Here is a 24,284-nt window from a genome sequence, read left to right as displayed (position 1 = left end):
GGCATACCGGAGCCTGAGAAGCACACAATCGAGCACTCCTAGAGCTGTGCAGGCTGCCGAGAACTGGGGGTACCGAGCGCTCCTGGGGGCTGGGGGGGCACGGAGCCCCATGCAAAGCGATAAATAGCAGCGGAATTGACACTAAGTCGGCGACGACGTGGGCGACGGCGGCGCTGCCTGGGGGGTGCGCGAGTGAAGAGGAGCCCCTGCCGGCCCCACGTCGCCTGAGCGACTTCAGAGACGGCAGAGGCTCCGAGAAGACCCCCGGCTTTGAGAAGGGGAAATTCACGGCAGATCGCCAACCGAGCCCGGCTGGGATGACGCTTAAAGGATTGGGAGGCCAGGAGCACTGTGAATAGAGCAGTAATAAGAGCGAACACACTCAGCCTGAGGCCTCTATATATATCGGAGGTGAGCAACGTGGCGACTGGGTGGTGATGGGGAAGCCTCTATTTCCTGGCGGAGCGCAGGCCTTGCAAAGGCTGAAGGGGGGTCTGGTGCACTGAAGATCCCCGAACCAAGTCGAGAAGTGCTGGGCGGGCTGGTGTTGGGAGGGGCCCCTTGGAGCTCGAAGCTACCACGAAGGGGGCGCTGACTGGAGAGTGAAGCACTGAGAACCGGCTGGAACTTACAAGCTGAAGCCTGTGGCGCCCTTGGAATGGCTTACGGAGGTGCTGCCGAGTCTGCGCTCCTTGCGGGGGGGGCAGTGAGTGAGCCCCCTACTTTTGATATTACAGGGGAGAAGCTGCCAGCTGACGGACAAATCGTGATGGGGAAACCTAAGGGGAGAGTAGAGGGGGCTGCTGGCTCTGAGACGGCAGACGGCACGGTGCAGGGCCCTACGGACTTACAACAAATGCAGGATCGTATCCTAGAAGCTATCACGGCCACGAAAGACGCTCTGCGACAGGATATAGCTCAGGTAGCAACAGGGTTGGGGCTTCTGCGAGTGGATCACGATATATTGAAGGCCAGGGTCAAGAGCACGGAGGTCACCCTACAAGAGATGGTACCAGAGCATAAATCTATGGAGGGACGATTAGGGGATGCTCTGGATGGAATACTAGCACTAGAACGGCGAGCAGAGGACGCTGAAAATCGCAGTAGGCGCAATAATGTACGCTTGGTAGGCCTGCCGGAGAAAAAGGAAGGTGACGACATGGTGGGATTCCTGGATACGTGGTTGCGGATGGAAGTGGCACCAGAGGGACTTTCGCCTTTCTTCACGCTGGAACGAGCGCACCGAGTCCCGGCCAGACCACCAAAGCCGGGTCACCCTCCCCGTCCAGTGGTGATAAAGTTGTTGCATTATAAGGACAGAGACTGGTTGTTGCAAAGGGCCAGAGAAGGTGGATAATACCAACGTAACAATGTTCCCAGACTTTACATTTGAAACGCAGAAACTGCGGGCCTCCTTCTTGTCACTCAAGCGTGAACTGCGAGTGGAGGCCATAAAATACTCACTCCCCTTCCCAGCCAGGCTTCGTGGTGTGGTGGAGGACAAAGCTCTTTTCTTCCCCACATCAGCAGATGCCTGGGCGTGGTGGGAAACCTACAAAGCCGGGACGGATGGGGCACAAGTCAGAATCGAGGAGGAGAAGCGTAGGCAACCGACTCGAAAATCACAGAGACTCCGGAAGCACCGTCAGAGAACCAGGAAGCCTACAGAATCGCAAACGGAGAAGGAGAGAAGGGCTGCACTACAAGCGGTGGTAGACTTATCGGGGACGGCGAGTAATAGATCATGCAAAGGCTCGAACTCTGAGGTCCATGCTACGGGCTCGGAAACGGACCTTTCGGAACTTAGTGGTGCCAGGGGCCCGGTGGTGACACCGCAAAAATCGGAGGAATTATAGAAGCTTGAGGGGGGGAGGCGAACAGAACTACCTACACAAAGTCCCTGGGGAGACCGGGACCTTCCGACGTAACTGACTACGGCAAAGAAGATCGGAAGCTCGTGAGTGATTATTGGGGGATTGTGGGGCGGGGGGATGGGAATGTGGTAACGACCCTCGGGATTGTGTCACGCCCTGTTGGCCCATAAGGCCGCCGTAGTGAAGACTGCAGATTAAAGGGATAGTGGTTGGGTTAGCTGGCCCTATTGTTGAAGTTTGGATGGGAGCTGCTTTTGTGAAGTTCGGTCCTGTTCTGGGGGGGGGGGGGCGCCGAGAGTAGTTGGGGCGGCTCGAGGCGAGGGTCATGGGGAGTGGGGGACTGTTGAATGGGGGGGGGGACTGGGTTGGGGGGGGGATGCCGCCACATGCGCCTGGAAACGGATTTATGATACTACATGTTGGTTGACATGGGACCATGGCTAGTTCTGGAGCACTGAAATGTGTGACCTGGAATGTGCGGGGACTGCACACTATGGCGAGAAGGCACAAGGTGCATGCTTATTTAGTTCGTAGAGGAGTACAGATTGCGCTGTTACAGGAAACACACCTGACAAAACAGGAGGGCATTGCGCTACAGCGTAGATGGAGAGGGCAACTGTTCAACACCACGTACTCTGCATTTGCAAGAGGGGCGCTGATCTGGATCCGAGCGGGGGTTCCCTTCCAAGTGACTAGACAAGTCATAGATCCAGAGGGCAGATTTGTGGCCGTAGAGGGGAAACTTAGGGGCCGCGATATAGTACTATGCAGTATGTACGCACCCAATGTTGATCAACCGGCCTTCTTAACTAAGCTTTCTGGCACACTGGCGAGCTACTTAGCGGGCCCTATCGTCATGGGAGGAGACTTTAACTCAGTGGCAGACACTACTCTAGACAGGTCTCATCCACCGCTGGGAGCATCGCCGGTGCATCGCCTGGCGAAGCGCAGGCTCGAATGGCAGGAGAGTTGGGAGTTGATGGACGCTTGGAGAGTACTGCACCCAACCTTGAGGGATTACTCGTACTACTCTAGTCTGCATGATCTTCACGTCCGTCTGGATGTGTTCTTGTGCTCCTCGCTAGTGATCTCTACTGTAGCGAACGCTGAATATTTGACTCGCACGATATCCGACCACAATCCCCTATTACTGACACTAAACTGGATGACTGACACCTCACGAGTCCCGACGTGGCAGCTACGTCCGGACACCCTGGACGACCCACCGTTTAGGGAGGCACTAAGGGAGAGAATCGCACAATACTTTGAGGAAAATAGTGGCACCACGACCGCCAGAGCGATGGAGTGGAATGCCTTCAAGGTCGTCATCAGAGGCCACTGTATTGGGAAATATGCAGGAGTCCGCAAGACACTCTAAGACGATCTGGATAAGGCAGAGGGAGCGTTGCGAAAAGCTGAGCTGGAACGCCCTAATCATCCCGAGCTACAGGAAGTTGTTAGTGAGGCCAAGGAGGCAGTGGCGGTTGAAATGGAGCGGCTCCGGAGCTTTGATCATAAGATTTACTTGACGAGGGCGCACGCAGAGGGGGACAAGGCAGGGACGATGCTAGCCTGGTTGGCTAATCCAACTAGGCGTAGCCACCCGATCTTGGCCATCAAGGGAGAAGGGGGACACGTCTGCAACACCCAAGCAGAGATCTTAGACAGCTTCCGGTCATATTATGAAACGCTGTACGAAAGCGGATTGGAGGGTCAGGAGTCTGAGATCGACACCTTTCTGGAGGGACTACAATTGCCGCAGCTAGATCAAGAACAGTCGGAAGATCTGGGCAGGGATATTACACTGGGAGAGATAGGTAGTGCGGTGAAGCAGATGGCCCGAAATAAAACCCCGGGATTGGACGGTTTGCCCGTAGAGTTTTATAGTAAATACTTGGGGCAACTAGCTCCGCGGCTCCAGGCGGTTTACAACGAAGCTAGGTCTATGGGAAGGTTGCCTCAATCCATGTGCGAAGCTTTGATGATCCAGTTGCTGAAGCCGGGGAGGGAGAATAATAAACTAGCCTCTTGTCGTCCGCTGTCCATGTTAACGACGGATTACAAAATCCGTGAGTACAATACTGGCCACTAGACTGTTGAGCCACATGACGGAGCTCATTCACAGCGATCAATCCGGCTTCATTCCCACGCGAAATACTACCATCAATGTACGTCGACTGATACGACTAATGGGTGGCCCAATGTCAGAGACGCGAATGCCTTTAGTATTATCAATTGATATCGAAAAGGCGTTTGACAGTTTGGAATGGGAGTATCTTTACAGAGTCATGAAGCGTTTCGGCCTGGGCGATAATTACATAGGTTGGACCAAAGTGCTGTACGCGTCGGCGACAGCGCGAGTCAATCAATCAATCAATCAATCAGGGGTTTGTTAAAGTGCGACTACTCACCCGTAAGGGTCTCAAGGCGAGTCCGGATAGGCTCCTTGATATCGCACCAATACTAAGTGGGCCGTGGCACTAGACAGGGGTGCTCGCTCTCCCCCCTGCTGTTTGCCTTAGCGATGGAGCCATTTGCGGTGGCAGCACGAACGGGACATTATTACAAGGGGCTGGTCTATCGGGGAATCCCGCAGGCCATCTCGTTGTACGCGGACGACCTCTTGTTGTTTCTAGAGGATGCAGGTGAGGTGTTGGAGGGCGCAGAAAGACTTCTTGAACTTTTTGGTCAGTTATCCGGCTTAAAGGTTAATTGGGCTAAATCCTGTTTATTCCCACTACGACAGGGAGAGAAGCGGCCTACCAACCGCCCGCTACTCAAATGGGAACCTACTTGTCTAAAATATCTGGGAGTATATGTGTACCACAAGGCGGCAGATATGCTAGAGGGTAATGTGGGCCATTGTATCCGAGCATTGAAGGGAAGCATGTCATTTTGGGCCACTCTTCCGCTCTCGGTAACGAGCCGCATTTCCTTAATGAAAATGATAGCTCTGCCGCGCCTCCTCTACTACTTCCGTACGTTGCCAGTGTGGATACCGGGCTCTCTCTTTCAGCAGTTGAGAACATTGCTGATATTATTCCTATGGGGCACGGGCAGGCGCAGAATAGCGTTAGACACGTTGATCCGACCAAAGGTTGACGGGGTCATGGCAGTCCCGGACTTTGAGTTCTACTACCTAGCGGCTCAGTTACAAGTCTTCACGCAGGAAGTGGCGAGGGTGTATTGAGGACCGGAACGAGAGAGGGACGGGGGCACCCCCCGACATGTGCTTGCGTACATCACTCTACAGCAGAGGCTCACCCTCAGAGATTTATCCCTAGAGGAGCAGACGTTCAGGCTCTGCTGGAACCGAGCGCGACGGAGAGCAGGAGTGCCATGTATGTACGCACCCGAGATACCGCTGGGAATGGTAACAGCACTCCCTCACGGCGGCGACTGGTCGCGACTACAGGGGTGGGAGGATGCGGGACTGCAAATGCTGGGAGACCTGTACGAGGACGGGGTATTACTCCCGTACCAGACCTTGCAGGACCGATTCGACCTTCCGAGAGGAGACTATCTGATGCACGCTGCTGTGACAAGAGCTATGCAGGCGCATTGGGGGGAGGGGTTGATGGAGCCCGCCACGTCCATGGCCTGCCAGTATACTATGTATGTATGTATGTATGTATGTATGTATGTTTGGATTTATATAGCGCTTATAACCCAGGGGTCTCTAAGCGCTTTGCCTTGGGAACCCGTCCTGGCTTTTCCCTGTGAGATAGCCCCTACAGGGCATCCCCAAGGTGAAAGCCAGGCATCCTGCCGCGGGGGGCCGTTGTGGAGATTAAGCAAGCTTAATGCCCAGAGTTGCAGAGTGTGAACCCATGATTAGGTCAGGCACCGAAGCGAGAATTATCGAGTCCGTGGACATTTGAGCTCGAGACCCTGCCGCGTCGGGAATTGAACCCTGGTCCCGGGTCTGACCTCTGCTTCAGGGTCTGCCTGCTCTAACCAGTGAGCCACACTTCTCCACTAAGATGGCAGCTGGTACTTATAAGGCCTTTATTCTAGAATGCTGCGAGAAACCTTAAAGCCACTGACAACATTGAAAGCCAAATGGGAACTAGATCTCCAGCTGGAGATCCCTGACACAACTTGGGCGCAATTGCTGAGGCGGGCAAGGAAGAGCACGAGAAACGCAAGCTTTCAACTGATACACTCTGCAACGTATAGGGAACTACAATACACTAAGGCGGTAGGAGTGCTGCATTGGTTTCCACACACACCCAAGAATAGGGTCACGAGCAAGTTTATAGATATGGGGTTGATACTGGCTAAGAGGGAAATAACTAGAAATTGGAAATCAAAAAAGGGACCCACGCACAAAAGATGGTTTAATGAATATCTCAAATGGGCGGGGAGCGAAAGTACACTCAGGTATCAACTAGCTCGCCGCAAAGCTGACGAAAGGGCCATGGAAGTGGCAACAGCGTGGGAGGCGCTAGTGCAGGCACTACGAGATGGTACGCTGGGGGAGGAAGAAGGGCACTCTAATTCAGAAACTGAAGATCCAACTAGCACACCAGGCGCACTTTCTTTGTGAACATCACTTCACTCCTGACAGTGCTCATATACACATACTGACAGCGAATCCAGGCGTAGGCATTGGGAGATGGGTGGGGGGGGGGGTTAGGCAGTTGGGAAGTTGGGGGGGAGGAGGGGTTTGGGGGGGTGGAGGGGTGAAAAATGTAAAAGCAGATGGTAGAAATTCTTGCACGGGGCTTAAAGTGCTCAGGGATTGCTGGGAGGGGGTGATTAACTGATTGACGCCGCCCGACATCCGGGTTGTGGGCTCATAGGCTGTGTAAACGAATCACCCAAACAAGACATAAGCACTGTTAATGGCCATGTAAGGTGCTCGTAAGTATACGATTCGTATAAGACTTGTCTCTGCAATAAAAACGGTTTAAAAAATAAATGAATTTAAATGTTATGCTCTCTCTCATTTGTAACATTTTACATTTCTTCTATAGGAAAAGAATTTGGATGACCGAGCATACCGTAGCATTTCGGAACTTGAGAAGTATGCTGAAAACACTCAGAGCTCACTTCTGTATCTCACTCTAGAAACATTGGGTATGTTGACACACATTGCATGCAAAAATACCAGTGGAAACTGTTCCCTTCTCATACTTTCTGTTCTCTACTATCTACTCCATTCTATCCAATCCTATTCCAGGTACTGTATAAGGAGAACTGTTTTGGATGTACAAGTCATGGAAAATTCACACAACGAAATAAGAGACCGAAGTTAGCTGAATAATGACGCAGCTATTTAGCCTGCGCCAAGAAACATCAAGTAGAGTGAATAGTTGTAAAAGATCTTTAACAACTTTTAGCAAACACCAACATATTTTAGTTTTAGGTTGGTAAGTAGTAATAGTATAAAACTTTCTAGAATGGCAGTCTACTGTTGTACTGTGCATCTGTTGTAGACAATGTAGATCAATCCATATAGCACGCAAAAATTATTGACAAAACCATTAGGTTTGGCTTTTTATAGGACAGGCGCTTGGGTATATACTATATTCAGCTACACGTTCACACATAGATGCACACAGAGCGTACGTACAGCTGCTCATGCACATCAGCTAAACACACCAATAGAGACCCATGCATACAGATTCCCCTGTAAACCAGGCAAGACAAACGGGAACCCATGACAACTCATACGCATATCGCACATTTTATTCCCGCATTCAAATAATTTTACCTTCTTGCAGTTTCCTATACGCCTTTCCAATGAACGTCATGAAGGTGTGGGTACAGTTCCTTGCCTGCCACCACTCTTTTTCTCACCGCATCAATACACTTAGTAATGGGGATGACCTTCCAAAGCAGTTTGAACTCCCCAGGAGCCTGGCAAAACGACCCCTAGTGTCAATCTAACCAAGGTTTGAGGCAATATGGCAAGGAGGGGACTTGACAAGGCCAAAATTGGTTTGCTACAGAGGATGCACAAGGATCGTTTGATCAGGGTCAGGTATAGGAGTGAGGACCAACTCGCCCCTGTAATTACATCTTCTACGGGGGTCAGACAGGATTGTGTTATAGTCTCGTTATTGTTCCTCATATATATCAATGACTTCGAGTTTGGTCTAAGTAAAGCAGGGAAAGATCTGCCCAAAGTGAAGACTAGCACCGTCCCGTTTTTACTGTGTGACGATGATGCGGTCCCAATTTCAAGAACTGCAAATGGACTAAAACGTCTTTTAAATGATTTTTATAGTTTCAGTGGAGGGTTGGGGGCTTGACCTTATAACTAATCTCAGCAAATCTATTTGTAGTATTCTCGCACACTGCGCGCCCTAGCGCGTGGGCTCTATTAGCCTTTGCCTCGCGCTGCTCATTTGCTGATGTACGTCATTTTGAAAGTTAGGCTGGTCAGTTGGTGCCAGCCATTTTACGCCCATCCGGCTTGCATGTCGGACCTTCATGTGGGGACACAATAAAGCTTATTCTTTAAAGTAATTGCTTTTACCTTCGAGTTATTACACTCGTTTTTGGCGACGAGGCATCTGTGTTCCCACAAAAGAACCCACGTGGAAGAAAAGTTCGTAAGAGTGCTGAAGAGCAGAATGTGAAGAAAAGAAACGTTGCACCTGTTTAAGCTCGCGCGTAGTGAGAGAGGTGTCCTGTTGCTGGAAGTCTCTGGATTGGTGTAGCGATAGTGCTGCGACTATCTAGAGGTGAGGAAAAAAGCTGAAGAAATCTGTCAAGTGAAAAACTGACGAGTCTCGGCTCCGCCTCTATCAGTCATCGCATCGCTCCACCCCTGCCTGACTAAAATATATATATATATATATATATATAGACATTTAAAGGGGAAGGTGGCGCTTTTCCTAGTTTCTATCGGAACTTCACAATCGGCGCATGATGTGTAAAGGAATGTTGGAAGCACACATTCTCATTGTGGAAGCAACATATGTGACATAATAAAGTGGTGTTTATGAATTAGCGTAAAATGAGAGCGTGCAGATTCACTCAGTGGCACGCACACTTACTGCAAAGAGGAAAAAATTACAGCATGAATACTTGAATGATACATTAGTTGAGGTGGCTGAAACAGTATAAAGGAGTCTTTGTGGGCATAACCATTTGGATGAAATAAGAGGGTTAACATTACACCTTTTCCCTTCCACTTCAGTAAGTTTTATTAATAATAAGTTTTCATTTGCTATTGCAAGTCTATTTACAATATGCAGTCTGTCCACCCTCCACCACCTTTTCTTGATACACCTGGAGAACCACGAGTGGCCTGGAGAAAATGAATTGACGCATTTGAGAACTATTTGGGGGCAATAGGAGCGCACAGATTTAGACCTGAAAGGAAAAGGTTTGTATTGCTCAACTCACTTCGATTTGAAGGTAGGGACACCCTCAAGCATTTACCAGAAGTTGTGGATGAAGCAGGTGAGGAAACTGATGAATACAAAGACACGGTTAGAAAACTGGCTAAAAGATATGACAAGCAACCAAGTGTTGTTGTGTTGAGGCACAAGTTTTTCAAAAGGGCACAAAAGTTAGAGGAGGATGTAGACACGTACATCACAGCTCTAAGGAAACTGGTTGCTGAATGTGAATTTGAAAATTTTAGTGAACAGTTGGTTCGTGACCAGTTCATAGGAAAGTGTCTTGACAAAACTATCAGACAAAAATTGCTTTCTTTAGAAAATCCGTCACTGGATGAATCCATCCGTATAGCAAAGAGCATAGAAACTTCTCAAACTTCCATTAAAGAACTGGAATGTAAAAACACTGAAATGGTTACTCCAGTGCGTCTCACTAATTATAAGAAAAAGAAGGATTTTCAACAAAATTATTTTTTCAAAAGAACTGACATCTGGTTTAGGTGTGGATATCCTTCTCACGCAAAAAATGGGAGACCATGTCCTGCTCGGAACGCTGTATGTCGAAACTGTGGCAAGATGGGACACTTTGACAAGGTGTGTCAAACTCATAAAAAAAACAACGTTAATGTTGGGTGTGTTAAAGAATCAAGCGATAGTGACAATGATGATACTCTGAGTGAAATAAAAGACATGGTACTTGTTGTGAACGATGGAGGTGTAAAAAGTGGAGATCCTAATGACTGTGTGGATCCGTATGTGGTCATTGAGGTTGGTGACAAAAAGGGGAGACTTCTTGTGGACTCAGGTGCAAGGATTACAATGATCACAGAATCACTTTTCAGAGAAAAATGGTGGGAAAGACTCCTACAACCTCCAGATATTGAGCCTGTATCCTATGAAGGGCGCAAAATAGAACTTCTAGGGTATTTTGAGGATGTTATGATTTTCAAGAACAGACATATATATGGAAAAATATATGTAGCTGTCCATGGCCTCAACATATTAGCATGGTTCCATCAAGGTTTGTTTAGCATGATGTTATGCCCAGGTGCAAGTGAACAGATATTGGCTATCCGTGATCACACACATGTTGAAGATTTGCTCAACAAATACCCAAAAGTATTTTAGGGAGAGCTTGGAAGAATTAAAGGGTTCAGACATAAAATAAAGGTAAGAGAGGATGCTGTGCCCGTCAAACTTAAGGTCAGAAGCATAACCTTCAGTATAAGAGAGGACTTGAAAAAAATAACTTTTGTCCATGTACAAAAGAGGGGTAATTGAACCCATTGAGTCCTCGGACTGGTCTTTGTCTTTGGTAGTTGCTCGGAAAATAAATAATGAACTGAGGATTTGCATTGACTTGCGCAGCTTAAATAAGGTGATTTGGGTGGGTTCGCACCCCTTTCCCAATATTACAGAAATGCTGGGGGTGGTAGCAGGGGCAAAAGTTTTCTCTAAACTAGACCTGGCCTCTGCGTACCACCAGATTCAGCTTGATAAAGATTCACGCCACTACACTGCATTCAACTCTCCCTCTGGTTTGTTCCAATTCTGTTGTTTGCCGTTTGGCCTGGCTTCGGCAGCTTCTGTCTTTCAAAAGGTTATGGTTAACTTACTCAAAGGCATAAAAAACATAGCGATATTTCAAGATGATGTCCTTTTATTCGCTAAGGATCAGAATGAGCATGATTTTGTTCTGAACAAGAGTCTCTCCATATTTCAGGAGCACGGTGTGGTTCTAAAAAGGGACAAATGTGTGTTTTCTAAAGACAAGGTGGGATATCTGGGTCACACCATCTCAAGTGCAGGGGTCACACCCAAGCCAAGTCTGGTTCAGGCCATTTTGGATGCGTCCGCCCCAAAAGACAAAGCTGGTGTTAAATCTCTGCTTGGGCTGACGGAGTTTTATGCACGCTTTATTCAGGATTATGCCACCAAAGTACGTCCCATTTCAAAATTGTTGAAAGATAAGTGAATTTGTGTGGGACAATGACTGCAAATAAGCTTTTACTTGGCACAAAGAACAACTGAGCACAGTCAAAGCTTTGAAACCATTTCTGCCTGATGTACCGTGCACATTGACTGTGGATGCTAGTAGCTATGGATTGGGGCAGTGTTGACACAGGAAATTGGACATCAAGAACATACTATTGGTTTTGCATCCAGGGTACTGAGGGAGGCTGAAACCCATTATTCAGTCATTGAAAAAGAACTTCTTGCATGTTGGTGGGGCATTGAAAAATTCAAGAATTATCTTTGGGGACGGAAATTCACATTACAAACTGACCATAAACCTTTGGTGGCTATTTTAGGTAACACCAACAATCGTAATGCTACACCTCGCATAGCCCGGCTTGCATCAAAACTTTTACAATTCAATTTTGAGGTAACTCACATCGCTGGGGGCACAAATGTGAGGGCGGATGCTCTGTCATGCTGGCCTGCAACCTCCAGTCATGCTAATCTGTGTGATGATGACATTGATTATGATGAGAAAGAGGATTGCATTCTAGCCAGCGTTGAGTTAATGAATGTATGTTCGGTGATGCAAGAAAGTTGGAGCGCCGCTATGACAAGAGACGAAGTGTTAAAAGATGTGAAGAAGTACACAATCCAGGGTTGGCCAAGGGAAAGGAATGTGAATGTGGCCTTACAACCTTTCGTGAAAATATGTGAAGAGCTTCCTATAGAGGATGGTCTAGTATTCAGGCTAGACAAGCTAATACCTCCAGAAAGCGTTAGAACCACCTTACTTGAAAAAGCTCACGAGGGACACTTGGGAGCCACTCTTACCAAACGTAGGGTTAGAGAATACTTTTGGTGGCCACAGATGGATAAGGACATTGATGCTATGGTGCAGGAGTGTACCATTTGTGCCAGCAGCGACAAAAGTCTTCGCACAAGTAATCCCCCACTCACTCCCATACCTCTCCCTGAAGCTCCGTGGGAGAAACTAGGTATTGATGTTTTAGGACCTTTTCATTCTTTACCTCATCAATGTAAGTTTGCCATAGTGATGATGAATTATTACACTAAGTGGCCTGAAGTTCAGTTTGTATCCCAAGTCGACTCAAAAGAGATTGTGGACTTCATTAAAGAAGTCTTCATGAGAGAGGGGTCCCCTTATCCATCATTTCCGACAACTGGGTGCAGTTTGTGTCTGCTGAAGTGGAAGAGTTTCTTAAAGAATCAGCAATTGCCCATCTGAAAAGCTCTCTTTACCATCCTCAAACCAATGGTTTGGTCGAGAGGCTCAATAGAGTAATAGGTGATTGTGTCAAATGGGCCATTGAACACAACAAAGCTGTTTCCCCGAGTGTAAGAACAATGTTGTGGTTCTACAGGACCACCCCTCATTCATCTACAGGAGTATCTCCCTTTAAACTTCTGAGAGGCCGGAAGCCATGTACAGAGTTTAGACCTGCATGGATGTCTAAATGGTTTAGATCCAACACTAATCCACAAGAACTAGATGAAAGGGTCAGATCTAAGGTTGAAAGGGTCCAGTCCAAGCAGAAAGAATACGTTGACGACAGAAAGCGGGTCACAAGTAGGGAGATTGCTGTAGGTGACTGGGGGAAAATAAAGAAACAAGGTTTTGTCAAAAAGGGAGAATCAAAGTTCAGTAAACCTGTAGTTGTAGACAAAGTGTGTGGCAGTGCATTTCGTGTCAATGGACAAAACTTGTGGAATTTGAACAAAGTTGTAAAACTTAAAAATGTTGTGGATGGAATGCAAAATTCCACTGATGTATTTGATGTGCCACACAACTCTGTTCCCAGAGATCGCAGTGTTCATGATCCATGCCATTCACCCTCGGTGTTGAGGAGGAGCAAAAGGGGGGTCAGGATTCCGGTCAGGTACCGGCGTTAGTTACTTTTGTTCCCTCCTTTTTCATTCTATTTCTCTCCTCTCCTCGTCCCTTCTTCCTGTCTCTCTTCTTTTTCCCGTTCCGCTTTGTTCTCCTTTCTCTCTGAGTAAAGGAGATATATGTAGTATTCTCGCCCACCGCGCGCCCTTAGTGCGTGGGCTCTATTAGCCTTTGCCTCGCGCTGCTCATTTGCTGATGTACGTCATTTTGACAGTTAGGCTGGTCAGTTGGTGCCAGCCATTTTACGCCCATCCGGCTTGCATGTCGGACCTTCATGTGGGAACACAATAAAGCTTATCCTTTAAAGTAATTGCTTTTACCTTCGAGTTATTACACTATTACTATGAATATTGGACAAAAAAACATTAAAGCCAGAGTATTCCAACTAGGTGGCTCCTTAGGGTCAAGACTTTTAATTATCTTGGGATTTCTTTGGATCCCAATTTAAACTGGCATAGCCTTTTTACTAACAAGGTGACTCCATGCCAAAGAGCTGTGGAGTTGGTTTTCACTATTGGTGATGCTGGTTAGGGCATAAGCTAGTGCATGAAATGATCAATATTTATAAAAGTAGGTGTGTTGCTGTAGCTTTATATGGAGCACGTGTTTGGAGACACAAGTGTGCGGTTGCACGACAGAGGGTTGGAAATACATTCTTACGAAGACTCCTGGTAGTCTCCCCAATCCACAACCTAATTTATGTGTTCCTTCAAGGTGGGTCTGTCTCCTGTGGAGGATAAGATCAAGCTGGAACCCCTGTTAGTTTGGATTAGAATCTGGGGAAAAACTGGATCTTATCTCTCAAAAGATATGTTGTGAGATTGTCTGTCCCGGGATCATTCGCTGGTGATCCCTTGGATTAATTATACTAAAGAGGGTTTTATAGACCTAGGTTTCCGAGAGTTTTTTTTTAATTCGAGAACTATAAAGCAAAATGTTATGTCTTAGGTGAAAGATGCATTCAGGGAAAGGCAGGATAGCCTTATCCAGGCAAATTTTGATAAACTGTAGTAGCGGCAACTAGAAACTAATTAAAACATCGTTGGGATGTAAATTTCAGTTGACATCAACTTTTAACATGAATTGTGGATTTTGTTTTACAAGGTTCTCCTTGAATTCAATACTTTTATTAGTGGCTTTTCCCAGGGATGTTGATTGGGGTACAACTTTGCCAAGCTGCTCTTGTGAAAACACCTCCAAGCAAAGAACTCTGCACTTTACTCTCTTTTCTAATTTATATTCCTACCCCTGGAAGCATTTTCTGCACCAATTTTACTTCTGTGCAAGATCATATCCCATAGAGAGGCATTTATTTTACTTCCAAAATTATGTAATCTAGATTTTTGTGTCAAAAGTTTGGCAAATATTGTTTGATGTGCCCTGAGAATTGGAAACGGATATATGGGGCACTGTAATGTATCTGTAATGTATCCTGTTTATTGAACCTTGGCTGTTTTTTACATGGGGCTGTTGATTCTTTTAGGATACTGTTTTTAAGTTGTTTATAAACTTGATGTTTTTTTATGATTGTAGTGCTTTTATTGTCTGCTTTTATTTATTTATTTATGTATTGAAGAGTTTTATATAGCGCTAGCCAGACCCGAAGGTATTGGAGCGCTTCACAGCAAGGGTTAAAACACACAGTTTAGCAATCGTACACATATTTATTCATGGCGCTATTGACGGTCTCGGTGCACTGAGCGGCATTACAGGAAGGGAAGACATAGGGAATCCGTATTGAGCATATTGACTGGAGCCGAATCTCCGATGGAGAGGGGGGAAGAGGAAGGAGGAGATGAGGTAGAAGTCTTAGTGAGGCAGTGTCTGTCCTGCACTGTCCAGGCTTAAGAGATTCTGCAGCAGCTATCCATTTGGGAGAGAACGGTTGAGGAAGAGGTCTTTGAGTTGCTTTTGAATTGTGGAAAGCATGGGGTAGTCCTGATGTGGACTGGGTAGAAGTTCCAGATTTTGTGGGCATTTCCAGAGAAGGATCGAGAAGCATTTTTTTGTTTCTGGATTTTTGGCAGGAGGAGGAGTAGAGTGTTGGCACTTCTGAGGCTTCCTGTCTGACCGGCCTTCTTGAGTTTGGCGGCCAGGTAGGTGGGTTTCCCTGTGTGTAGGGCTTTGTGCGTGAGGCAAGCCGTTCTGAAATTGGAACGCATTTCAATTGGGAGCCATTTTAGCTCTCTGAGTGCGGGCGAGATATGATCAAACTTATTTATTCCGGTGATCATTCTGGCTGCTGCGTTGAGAGTTGATCTGAGGTGGGATTTAGCTGTACCTGTGAGGGAGGCATTCCCATAGTCTAGTCTGGACATCACCAGGGATTGAGTAGCTTGTTTAATGTCGTTAGGCGGGATGAAGGGTTTTATTTTTTTGAGGAGCTTCAGGTTAAGGAAGGCACTCTTAAGCAATAAAGATTATTTGACTCACTGAACCCTAGTGTAGATGGGATCCTATGGCTTGGTCTTGAACTTTTTTTTTACCTTTGAAGTGGTAATCTGAGTCCTCATCAAATCTTAGACTTCTTAGGGGTAGTTTTGAAAACAGTTTTTAAAATGATAGTGATTACTTCTCTAGCTGATTTACAAAGTCGCAACCAGAAAATCTACCTTCTGCTGTCTCGGCATACTTACCCCATGCTGGAAAACTGTTTGTTGATACACGGAACGTTATTTAATGGTGTAGGAAAGAAGCCCTTTTTGACATGGTCAACCCTAGTTTTTGCCTGTTAACTGATATGATTCGGACTGAAAGTGCCCTGGGTTCCTGCTACCTAGGTCCCCAGTGCCAACGCTCTTTCCCAAAACTGTACAATTGTTTCCCCCAATTGGCAAAATATTTAGCACCCTCTAAGCCCCTAGGAAATGGTACCCCCGGTACCTGGGGCCTGAGGTACCGAAGAGGGTCTAGGGCAGCAGCACACATTGTGCCACCCTAAGGGACCCCTCATGAAGCAGATGCATTGTGTGTTTTGTTGCAGACAAAAGTGAAAACACGACATGCCAAACACTGCATGCGATATTTGTAAGCCACCCCTACAGGAGGCCTGACAGCCCTACGGCAGGGTGCTTAACATTACATGTGGGGGCATAACTGCATGCCCCTGTGCTGGTTAGTCTTAGTACTGCCAGTACAAGTGACTAGGGAAGCCATTTTAAAACATGTGGTGGACAGTGGTGAAAGTGAGTTCCCCAGCTACATGATGGCTTCACTAAATTATAGGGATGCTTGGGATCACACATCTCCTATTGATAAACCACACTGATTCCAGTGATGGATTTACCAATACATGCACCCAGAGAGCACCTTAGCAGTTCCCCCTGAAAACTTCCCAACCTCTGATGTGATTCCTGACTGGTTTCTGCCAGGCTGTCACCTGAGATACTGCTCTGACCTCCTAGGGTGACAGCCTTCTGCTCTCAGGAGACCCAGAACAAAAGCCTGGGAAGAGGGTTCAAAGAGCTGCTGCCTTTGAAATGCAAATCTGGCTCCCCTCACAGGAGAGGAGGCCGACCCCTTTATCCAGAGCCCCTTTGGCTCCTGGAGAGGTGGGAAAATTAGCTAGTCAGGTAGGCATGCCACCCCCAGGCTAATACCAGCCCTAAGGTGAGCTAAACTGAGGTGGGCACAATTTTTCAGAAGTAGCCATCTTTGTGATGGCATACGTAGAAATTCTGGGTCAGTGTTATGCCTACTTCCAATACAAAATGGTCATATAGGGGGCTTAGTGACCCCAAGGATCAGTAACCCTATTAGCCTCTACCCTACACTCCCCTAATACCCCTAAATTGAGTATTTAAGGGTGCCCCTTGCACCAGAAAATGAGATCTTGACGAATTGAAGAAAGAAGATGAACGAGAGGAGTTGCACAGCAAGAACAGAAGACCCAGTAACTGATTTGGCACCAACCAATGCCGGCCTGCGTCCTGACGTTGCATATTGCATCAAAAGTCGACTAGTCCTGCAGCTGCTGAGTCTTCAAAACCCAGGAGACCGGTCCGCATTTGCCCAGGAACCATGACCTCCAAAGGGACATCGCAACTGTCCCATGCAGACAGCACAAGAAGGACCAAGAGAACTCCGACCCTGCCAAACCCCAGGGCCACCAAGCACCACTGCACCCGAGCCCCCAAGTCCATTTCGAAGTTGACCATCGGTGTCTGCGTGGTTCTAAGCCTTCAAGGCTTCACTGTGAAGTTACCCCTTGTGAATTCCACAACGTCGTCTGCAGTCTCTGTTGGCAGGCCCTCTCAATCGCAAGTATTGTCGGACGGAGAATCCAGACACCCCAAAGACCCTATGCACCAGAGCGCCCCGTCCTGAGAAGAGGACCTAGACAAAAGGCAGCAGAGTGTTGTACAAGGTCAATGACAGACATACAGTCAGTGAGTAATAGGAAATGAAGCTATAGTGTTGACAGTTAATGCATTGTGAAGTAGCATTATTTAAAGAGGTGGGTCTTCTTCTTTTTTCTATATTGGAGCAGCATGGGGCGGGTGCGATTGATACAGGATTGTTGTTCCAGATCCTGGGTGCCTAGATGGAAAAGGCCTGTTGTCTTGTTTTTTTTCTTTTTTTCACATCGTGTTCTGCACCCTGATGGTGTCCTTGCTGCGGGTGTTCCAAGAACCACCAGACCTGGTGAGCTTGTTGTCATATAAACAGATATGCCATGATTAATAACTTTGTAAATGGTGCAGCTGGTTTTGAAGATGATGCGGGCAGCAAGGAGAGTCAATGGATTTCCATCAAGATGGAGAAGGTATGATCATATTTCTTCAGGCCCTGGATGAGATGTGCAGTGATGTGTATGATGCCCCTAAGAGTAGCCAGTGTGGAGTCAGGAAGGCCGCGGAGTAAGGCACTACGTCCATCCAGATGCAAAAATACAAGGCTTGAACAGAAGTTCTAAAGTCCTGGAAGAAATTGTTCGGGTTTATTTAGAATAGAGAGCTGGTACTAGGTGGTCTTTGTTTTTTTTTCCGGCAATGTATTCCTTGAGGGTGATGTTGTTGTACAGGGTGAATTCAAGTGACTTGGCATTCAGCGAGATTTGGGGTTGAAAGTCATCTGCGTTCATGTCATTGAGCCAGGTTTGTATTGTATCTATTTTTGTGGTTCTTGGTAAGTAACAGGAATTCTGTCTGGAGGTCCTGGAATGTGCTGGACCTCCAGGTCTGAATGATGTGCAAGTAGTGTATGAGGTGTTGGATAGGCAAAGAGACTTTCAATTAGAGTTATGTATCATTAGTATAGTGGTGAATCTTGATGCTGTTATCTGAGAATAGAGCACAAAAAGACTCCATTCAAAGGTTGAAGATGACAGGAGACCAAATGGAACCCTGGGGTATACCACAGAGTATAGCGGTCCTGGAGGTGCCCATGTGAGCACACTGGTTTGGATTGGAAAGGTAGGAGGAGCATCAATGATGGACATTGCTGGGGAATCTCATTTGAGACTGGTGGGTAGGTAGGAAGGTAGGATGGTTGACTGTGTTGAAGGCAGATGAGCGGTCCAGCAGTATCCAGAGACAGGGTTCGTCTTATCTGTGGCCAAAAAGGCATTGTCTACAATGTGCAAGGTAGCACGGATTCCTATGCTGTCTTGTACCTTTCAAATTTCAAAGCATATTTACTTGCTAATGGTGATGCTCTTTCCTGGGATTGATGGTTCCTGATTTGTGTCTTGAGTATGAGTGCTGGTAGTCCATTGTTCTCCTGAATTAGTCTGCCTCAGATAGAGGCAACCGCCACCTTTCAATCTCATCCATTTAAATAACAGAGAAGGGTCTATCTTCTTCCCCACACTTTCCATTTTGGTGCCCTCTAAATTCTCTTGAAATGCCCCTTGAGACTGGAGAGAAGCATTAGATTCATTGGATTCCAGCAGGGCTTCATGTGCCGACCATTTGCCCTTTCTTTTACTTTGTATTCTTGCACTAAAATGCAAGTCAGTTGTGACCCCTTTGAAGGCAAAGAAAACACATTGTGCAAGCCAGTGTAAGGGAACCAGGTACTGCCTGAAGGGCACAGTGGTATGCTTTCCAGTCTTTACACCTCCTGGAGTCTTTCTCAAACGAGTTATCAACCCAGGGTGCATGCATTAATGTTGAAGTGGTAACCAGTGTTTTCAGCACTGGATGCTGTCCTTTGATGTCCGATGCTTTAATTTGAATACCTGTCCTTGATATGAATTCAAGGCACTAGCTTCACAGCACGAGCAAACTGGTCGAACCCCCAATGGCAGAAAAAAATATCTGAGTCTAGGTTGCTCTTCATTGTGGGTCTCAGGCGACATGTTCACATACTCTCACGTCGCTAATCTTGGCAGGCGCCTGGCCTTGACTTTGTTATGACGTTAGAGCTACAGTTGGCGTCACTGGAGTTAGAATTGTAAATCTGACAGTTGAAGGTCATGGTGGGTCAACATATTGGCCCTTTTGGGGGAAAAAACATTTTGTTCTTATGAATGCAGTATTGTTCTAAAGGTGATTGATATGATAACACATCTGTGTAGATTGCTTCATGGTGGAGTCTTCGCATCAGTGCCATGGAGCACACAACTATTGGTTGTGCTTTCCAGTACTTCCGACCATCTTAGGTGAGAAAGTGAAGACTTTTACTATGTTACCAAATGTGTGAGAAAAAACAGAATACCAATGCCGGCCAATCATGGTTGCAACTAAGTTATTTTTCCGTAGTACTGCGAATACCCAAGTCCTATCTTGTGTCTCTTTGTTTCTCTTTAACACAGGAGTAAAGGATGTCCATGCAGACCATGCAGCCAGCCACATTGGAAAAGCTCATGGAATAATAACTTGTTTAAGAGCAGTTCCGTACCACAGCAGCAGACGTAAAGTATTTCTGCCAATGGATATTTGTATGATGGTAAGAATATTTACTGCATGCCCAATGAGTCAGAAGATATTCGTAGATGTGTTTTCTCTAATGTCAAACAGCTGCATGCAAACATGGTCTCATGTTGTCTAGCTAGGACGTAGCCCCATTGTTCTATTGTTGGGTGTGAAATTTGGAAGAGACCAGGGATGATTTTCCTTAACTAGACCTGAGTAGTAGTGTATGTTTAGAGTGCTTGAACTGCTGCGTGGTTTGGAAGAATTGCCTACCAACTATGAATCTGTCTCTATGAAACCAAACGTAATCATGTGGTTGGTAAAGGCATGAATGTGAGTATATATTAAGGGTCTTTGGACCTGATGGACTAAGCGATTTTATGATTGTAAAGGTCACATTTGAGCCTTTGCAACCACAAAATGGCTTTTTCTTAAAGTACAAAACCCCAATTGTGATTCAGTAACACGTTACTGAATCGAAATTTGGGTTTCTGACAAAATCCAAAATCTGTATTTGGAAGGGGCATCAAAAGGGTGTCCTTTCCAAATACTGATTCCTTAATTTATGTATTAATGTTTTGCAACCAAATTCCGGTCACAAAACATTATTTTAGTACCAAATCCAAATTGGTGGTACCCATTCACAAACCGGAAGGTACCCCTTCCACTAAGTGAATTGCAACAAAAACATTTCTTTAGGAATAGGCAGTGGCCCACTGTCTGCTTATACAAAAAAAACAAGCATTAACAATGCAATAGGTCTCGCATTATTAAAGTTTGAGCTATTGGTGTTGCATTCTTTAGCAATGCCAATAGCTCAAACTTTAATACTACGAGACCTATTGCATTGTAAATGCTTTTTTTGTTATTGGGAGGGGACATAAACAGTGCTGGTAGTGAGGTGGTGCTGCACTGATGCGGAGGTGGTGCTGTGCTGGTGCTCAGATGGTGCAGTACTGGTGCTCAGATGGTGCAGTACTGGTGCTGAGCTGGGGCTGAGATGGTGCTCAGGTGCTGCTGAGTGATGCTTAGGTTGTGCTGTGGTGGTGCTGCTGAGTGATGTCTTCGAGTGGGCAACTGCTGAGGGAATCCGGATGAAACATTGTAAAGATGAAAAACTGGAAGATGATTTAAGGTTGTGGGTGGCCATGTTGTCTGACCTGAAAGAACCCCCAAAAGATGTCTCTTGGGGACCACTCTGTGTGATGGTAGGGATGGGTACTGGGTCCGCTATGGAAATGAACTTTGATGTCAATGACTGATTTACCCTTGCATAGCTATGATTCTCTAAATTGTCTATGAAGCTATGTACCAGAGCAGGGGGGTGGAGGTTAGTTGGGGACTGTTTATGTAATCTTATTGCAGTTTATTGACTAAAGTTGCAAAGTAACTGATGATTATTACCATTGTAAATTGTTTACAGTGAAACTTGAATAAAGATCATTAAAATAAAAAAACGAATACATGTTTGCGAACCAGGGAAAGAAGACCGCTGCTACAGAGGTGTTCACTTTGACCCACAAGGCACCACCATATATTTTCACATTAGAGGGCCCCATACCTTGAGAGAAGCAGTTTTTGTACTGCATTTTGGCCGCCAGAGCTAAAGTGATTTGCTCTTGTAAGCAGTTCATCAACAGATTCACATATAGTTAAAGCAATCATCGTAAAGATTTCCACCAAACCACGAAAGGATTTCAAGTTGTCCCAAACCTAACCATTATAAGATTGTTTTAAATCCTTTCAACAGTTTTTGCTGTGCACTTGGGAAATGTCTTAAGGGACTATGAATGGGAAATACAAAATTAGGGATATCCTCTATAAATAATCGCTCCACCCATGCCCGGATTAAAGTTCATAAAATGTGCCAAAAACAATCTTAATTATGTGCATCCTTTTGGGAAATGTCATGAAGATTTATCCAACGGGGCAAAAATAAAGAGAGAGAATTAAACAAGAACTTGTGCCTTCTTGCACAAAACAAGATATGCAGCCCTGCGTTTCGCAAGGAAAAGAAACCGCTTTTGTTGCTACCGTGTCCAATGGATCTAAAAATAAAGAAGAAGCGCAAGCGTGACATATTGCGAGCTATGTGTTTCAATTATCGCGCCCGTGTGTGGGCACGTTAATTGAAACCACGTGACGGCCTTTTGGTGTCTATTACGCGCACCAAGTGCGTAATAGACACCAATAGGCTGTGGGCAGAGCAATGCGCCCGGCTTTGGCCAATAGCGTGCAGTCTTTCATTAAAAGACGCACGCTAGAGCCAATGGGGTAGCTGAAAAGGAAACGCACATGCGCGAGCGTGTGCGATTCCAGGTCCGCTTGATTTCCCCCGTTTTTCACCTACCAGAGGTCTCGCGACCTGTGCGTGCACTGCTGCCCGGATTAAAGTTCATAAAATGTGCCAAAACAATCTTAATTATGTGCATCCTTTTGGGAAATGTCATGAAGATTTATCCAACGGGGCAAACATGAAGAGAGATTTAAACAAGAACTTGTGCCTTCTTGCACAACACGAGATATGCAGCCCTCCGTTTCACAAGGAAAAGAAACTGCTTTTGTTGTTTCCGTGTCAAATGGATCCAAAAATAAAGAAGAAGAAGCGCGCGCCATTGCGAGCCATGTGTTTCAATTATCGCGCCCGTGTGTTGGACGATAATTGAAACCATATGACGGCCTATTGGTGTCTATTACGTGCACCAAGCGTGTAATAGATGCCAATAGGCCGTGGGTGGAGCAATGCGCCCACCTGTGGCCAATAGCGTGCAGTCTTTCATTAAAAGACGCACGCTAAGACCAATGGGGTAGCTGAAAAGGAAACGCACACACACGAGCGTGTGCGATTCCAGGTCAGCTTGATTTCCCTGTTTTTCACCTACTAGAGGTCTCGAGACGCAACGAAAGTACAATTATTAATTTTCTTTTTTTAAATGCATCCTGTTTTCCTTTTGGGAAAACGGGAGGCATTTAAGAAAAAAAGATTGCTTTACTTAAAAACAATCATAGACATGGTGGGCTGCTGACACCAGCGGGTCTCAATTCGCGACCTACCTCATGCATATTAGTGAAGAAGATTGAATTTGTGTCCCACTACGAATTGGAATTATATGAACCCACCTTGTAATATAAAGGTTCATTCATAAAGTATCAATGACTTCAGTAGAAGTCAGTGTGCAAATTGCACCCTCTTCTACGTAATCTATTCTAGTAGATTCATAATAAATCACAAGGATTTGACTGGTGATTCCTAATAAATCACAATTCACATATTGGTATTTCATGAAATTTATGGTTTCTTATTAGGAATCTTTGTACATTATGGCTCTTGTTTATTAAAAGGAGGAGACTCCGTAACAAACTTTCACACTCAACCTAAACATCCCCACATGTGGCTCAGTATGTCCTTCCCCTTTTCACAGTTTTGTTTAGCTGCTAAAACTGCTGCTGTTTGGTTGCAGAAACAAAATGTTCTCTTTTTCCTGCTGTTTGTAAATGTCTGACATGGCACAGAGCTGACCGTCTTTTTAGCAGACCGTACTTTTGTTTTTTTATGTCCTCTGAAACAAAATGAGCATTGTAGCTATAGCGTTAAAACTAAATTTAAATAATTGGATCTATAATGAATGCTTGTTAGCCCATTTTAAATGTATTTATACATGTTGGATGTGTCAACAAAGCCATAATGTTGTTGACTGTGTCTGCTTGTTAAATGAAAAAGAAAATCTGTATCTTCATTCATACTGCAGATTAGCAATTGCAGTTAATGGGAGATACAGTTATAAAATATAGTAAGCTGAAACATTGATGCTGCTTTATATTCTCTATAAACTTCTTAATAAAGGTTTCCCTGTCTGCCACTTTCTTAGTATCATAAAATCATAAAAATGGCAGCAGTAAGACTGGATGAAGGTGTTGTAAAGGGTGCAGTAACTGGCATAGGGGATCCTTATTTGACATTCACCTGACTTGATCACACAAGTGCCAGTCTTGCGAGATCAAGCTGACCTTTCAAAGATTTATTATCTCACTTGACGGACTTTGCACCAGTTCCACTAAGGCATAACGTTTGGCCCCCATGGCTCCATTAGCTCAATATTGCTATCCTTTACAAGCATAACAGTACTATGGAGTGCGAACAACTACTCAAACCTTTTATCACCCTTTTGAAGAGCGGTAGGCAAAATATTTTCTTTCTCTTTATAAAGATTCTGGTGATTATGTATAATGATAGAGTGGGAAATCTCTAATGTTGCTGATAAATGGTCAGCAAAAGTAAGATCAACTTCTGCAAATTATAGCTCATTATGTTTTCAGGACTGTC

General features: G+C 45.7%; 1 protein-coding gene across 3 annotated transcripts in view; it reads left to right on the top strand.

Annotated features, from left to right (window-relative positions):
• NDUFAF6 (NADH:ubiquinone oxidoreductase complex assembly factor 6) overlaps positions 1–24,284 on the top strand; it is an 86,674-nt gene that overhangs the window by 44,292 nt on the left and 18,098 nt on the right. For all 3 annotated transcript variants that reach the window (XM_078687012.1, XM_078687013.1, XM_078687014.1), the window contains 2 exons: positions 6,854–6,956; positions 19,861–19,994. In XM_078687012.1, coding sequence (XP_078543138.1) covers positions 6,854–6,956; positions 19,861–19,994 — 237 coding nt within the window. The remainder of the gene's footprint in view (positions 1–6,853; positions 6,957–19,860; positions 19,995–24,284) is intronic.

Source organism: Lissotriton helveticus, chromosome 4_1 (genome assembly GCF_964261635.1).
Source record: "Lissotriton helveticus chromosome 4_1, aLisHel1.1, whole genome shotgun sequence".
Lineage (NCBI taxonomy): Eukaryota > Metazoa > Chordata > Amphibia > Caudata > Salamandridae > Lissotriton > Lissotriton helveticus.
Note: the sequence above shows the minus strand (reverse complement) of the source record. Positions and strands in the feature narration are given on the sequence as shown.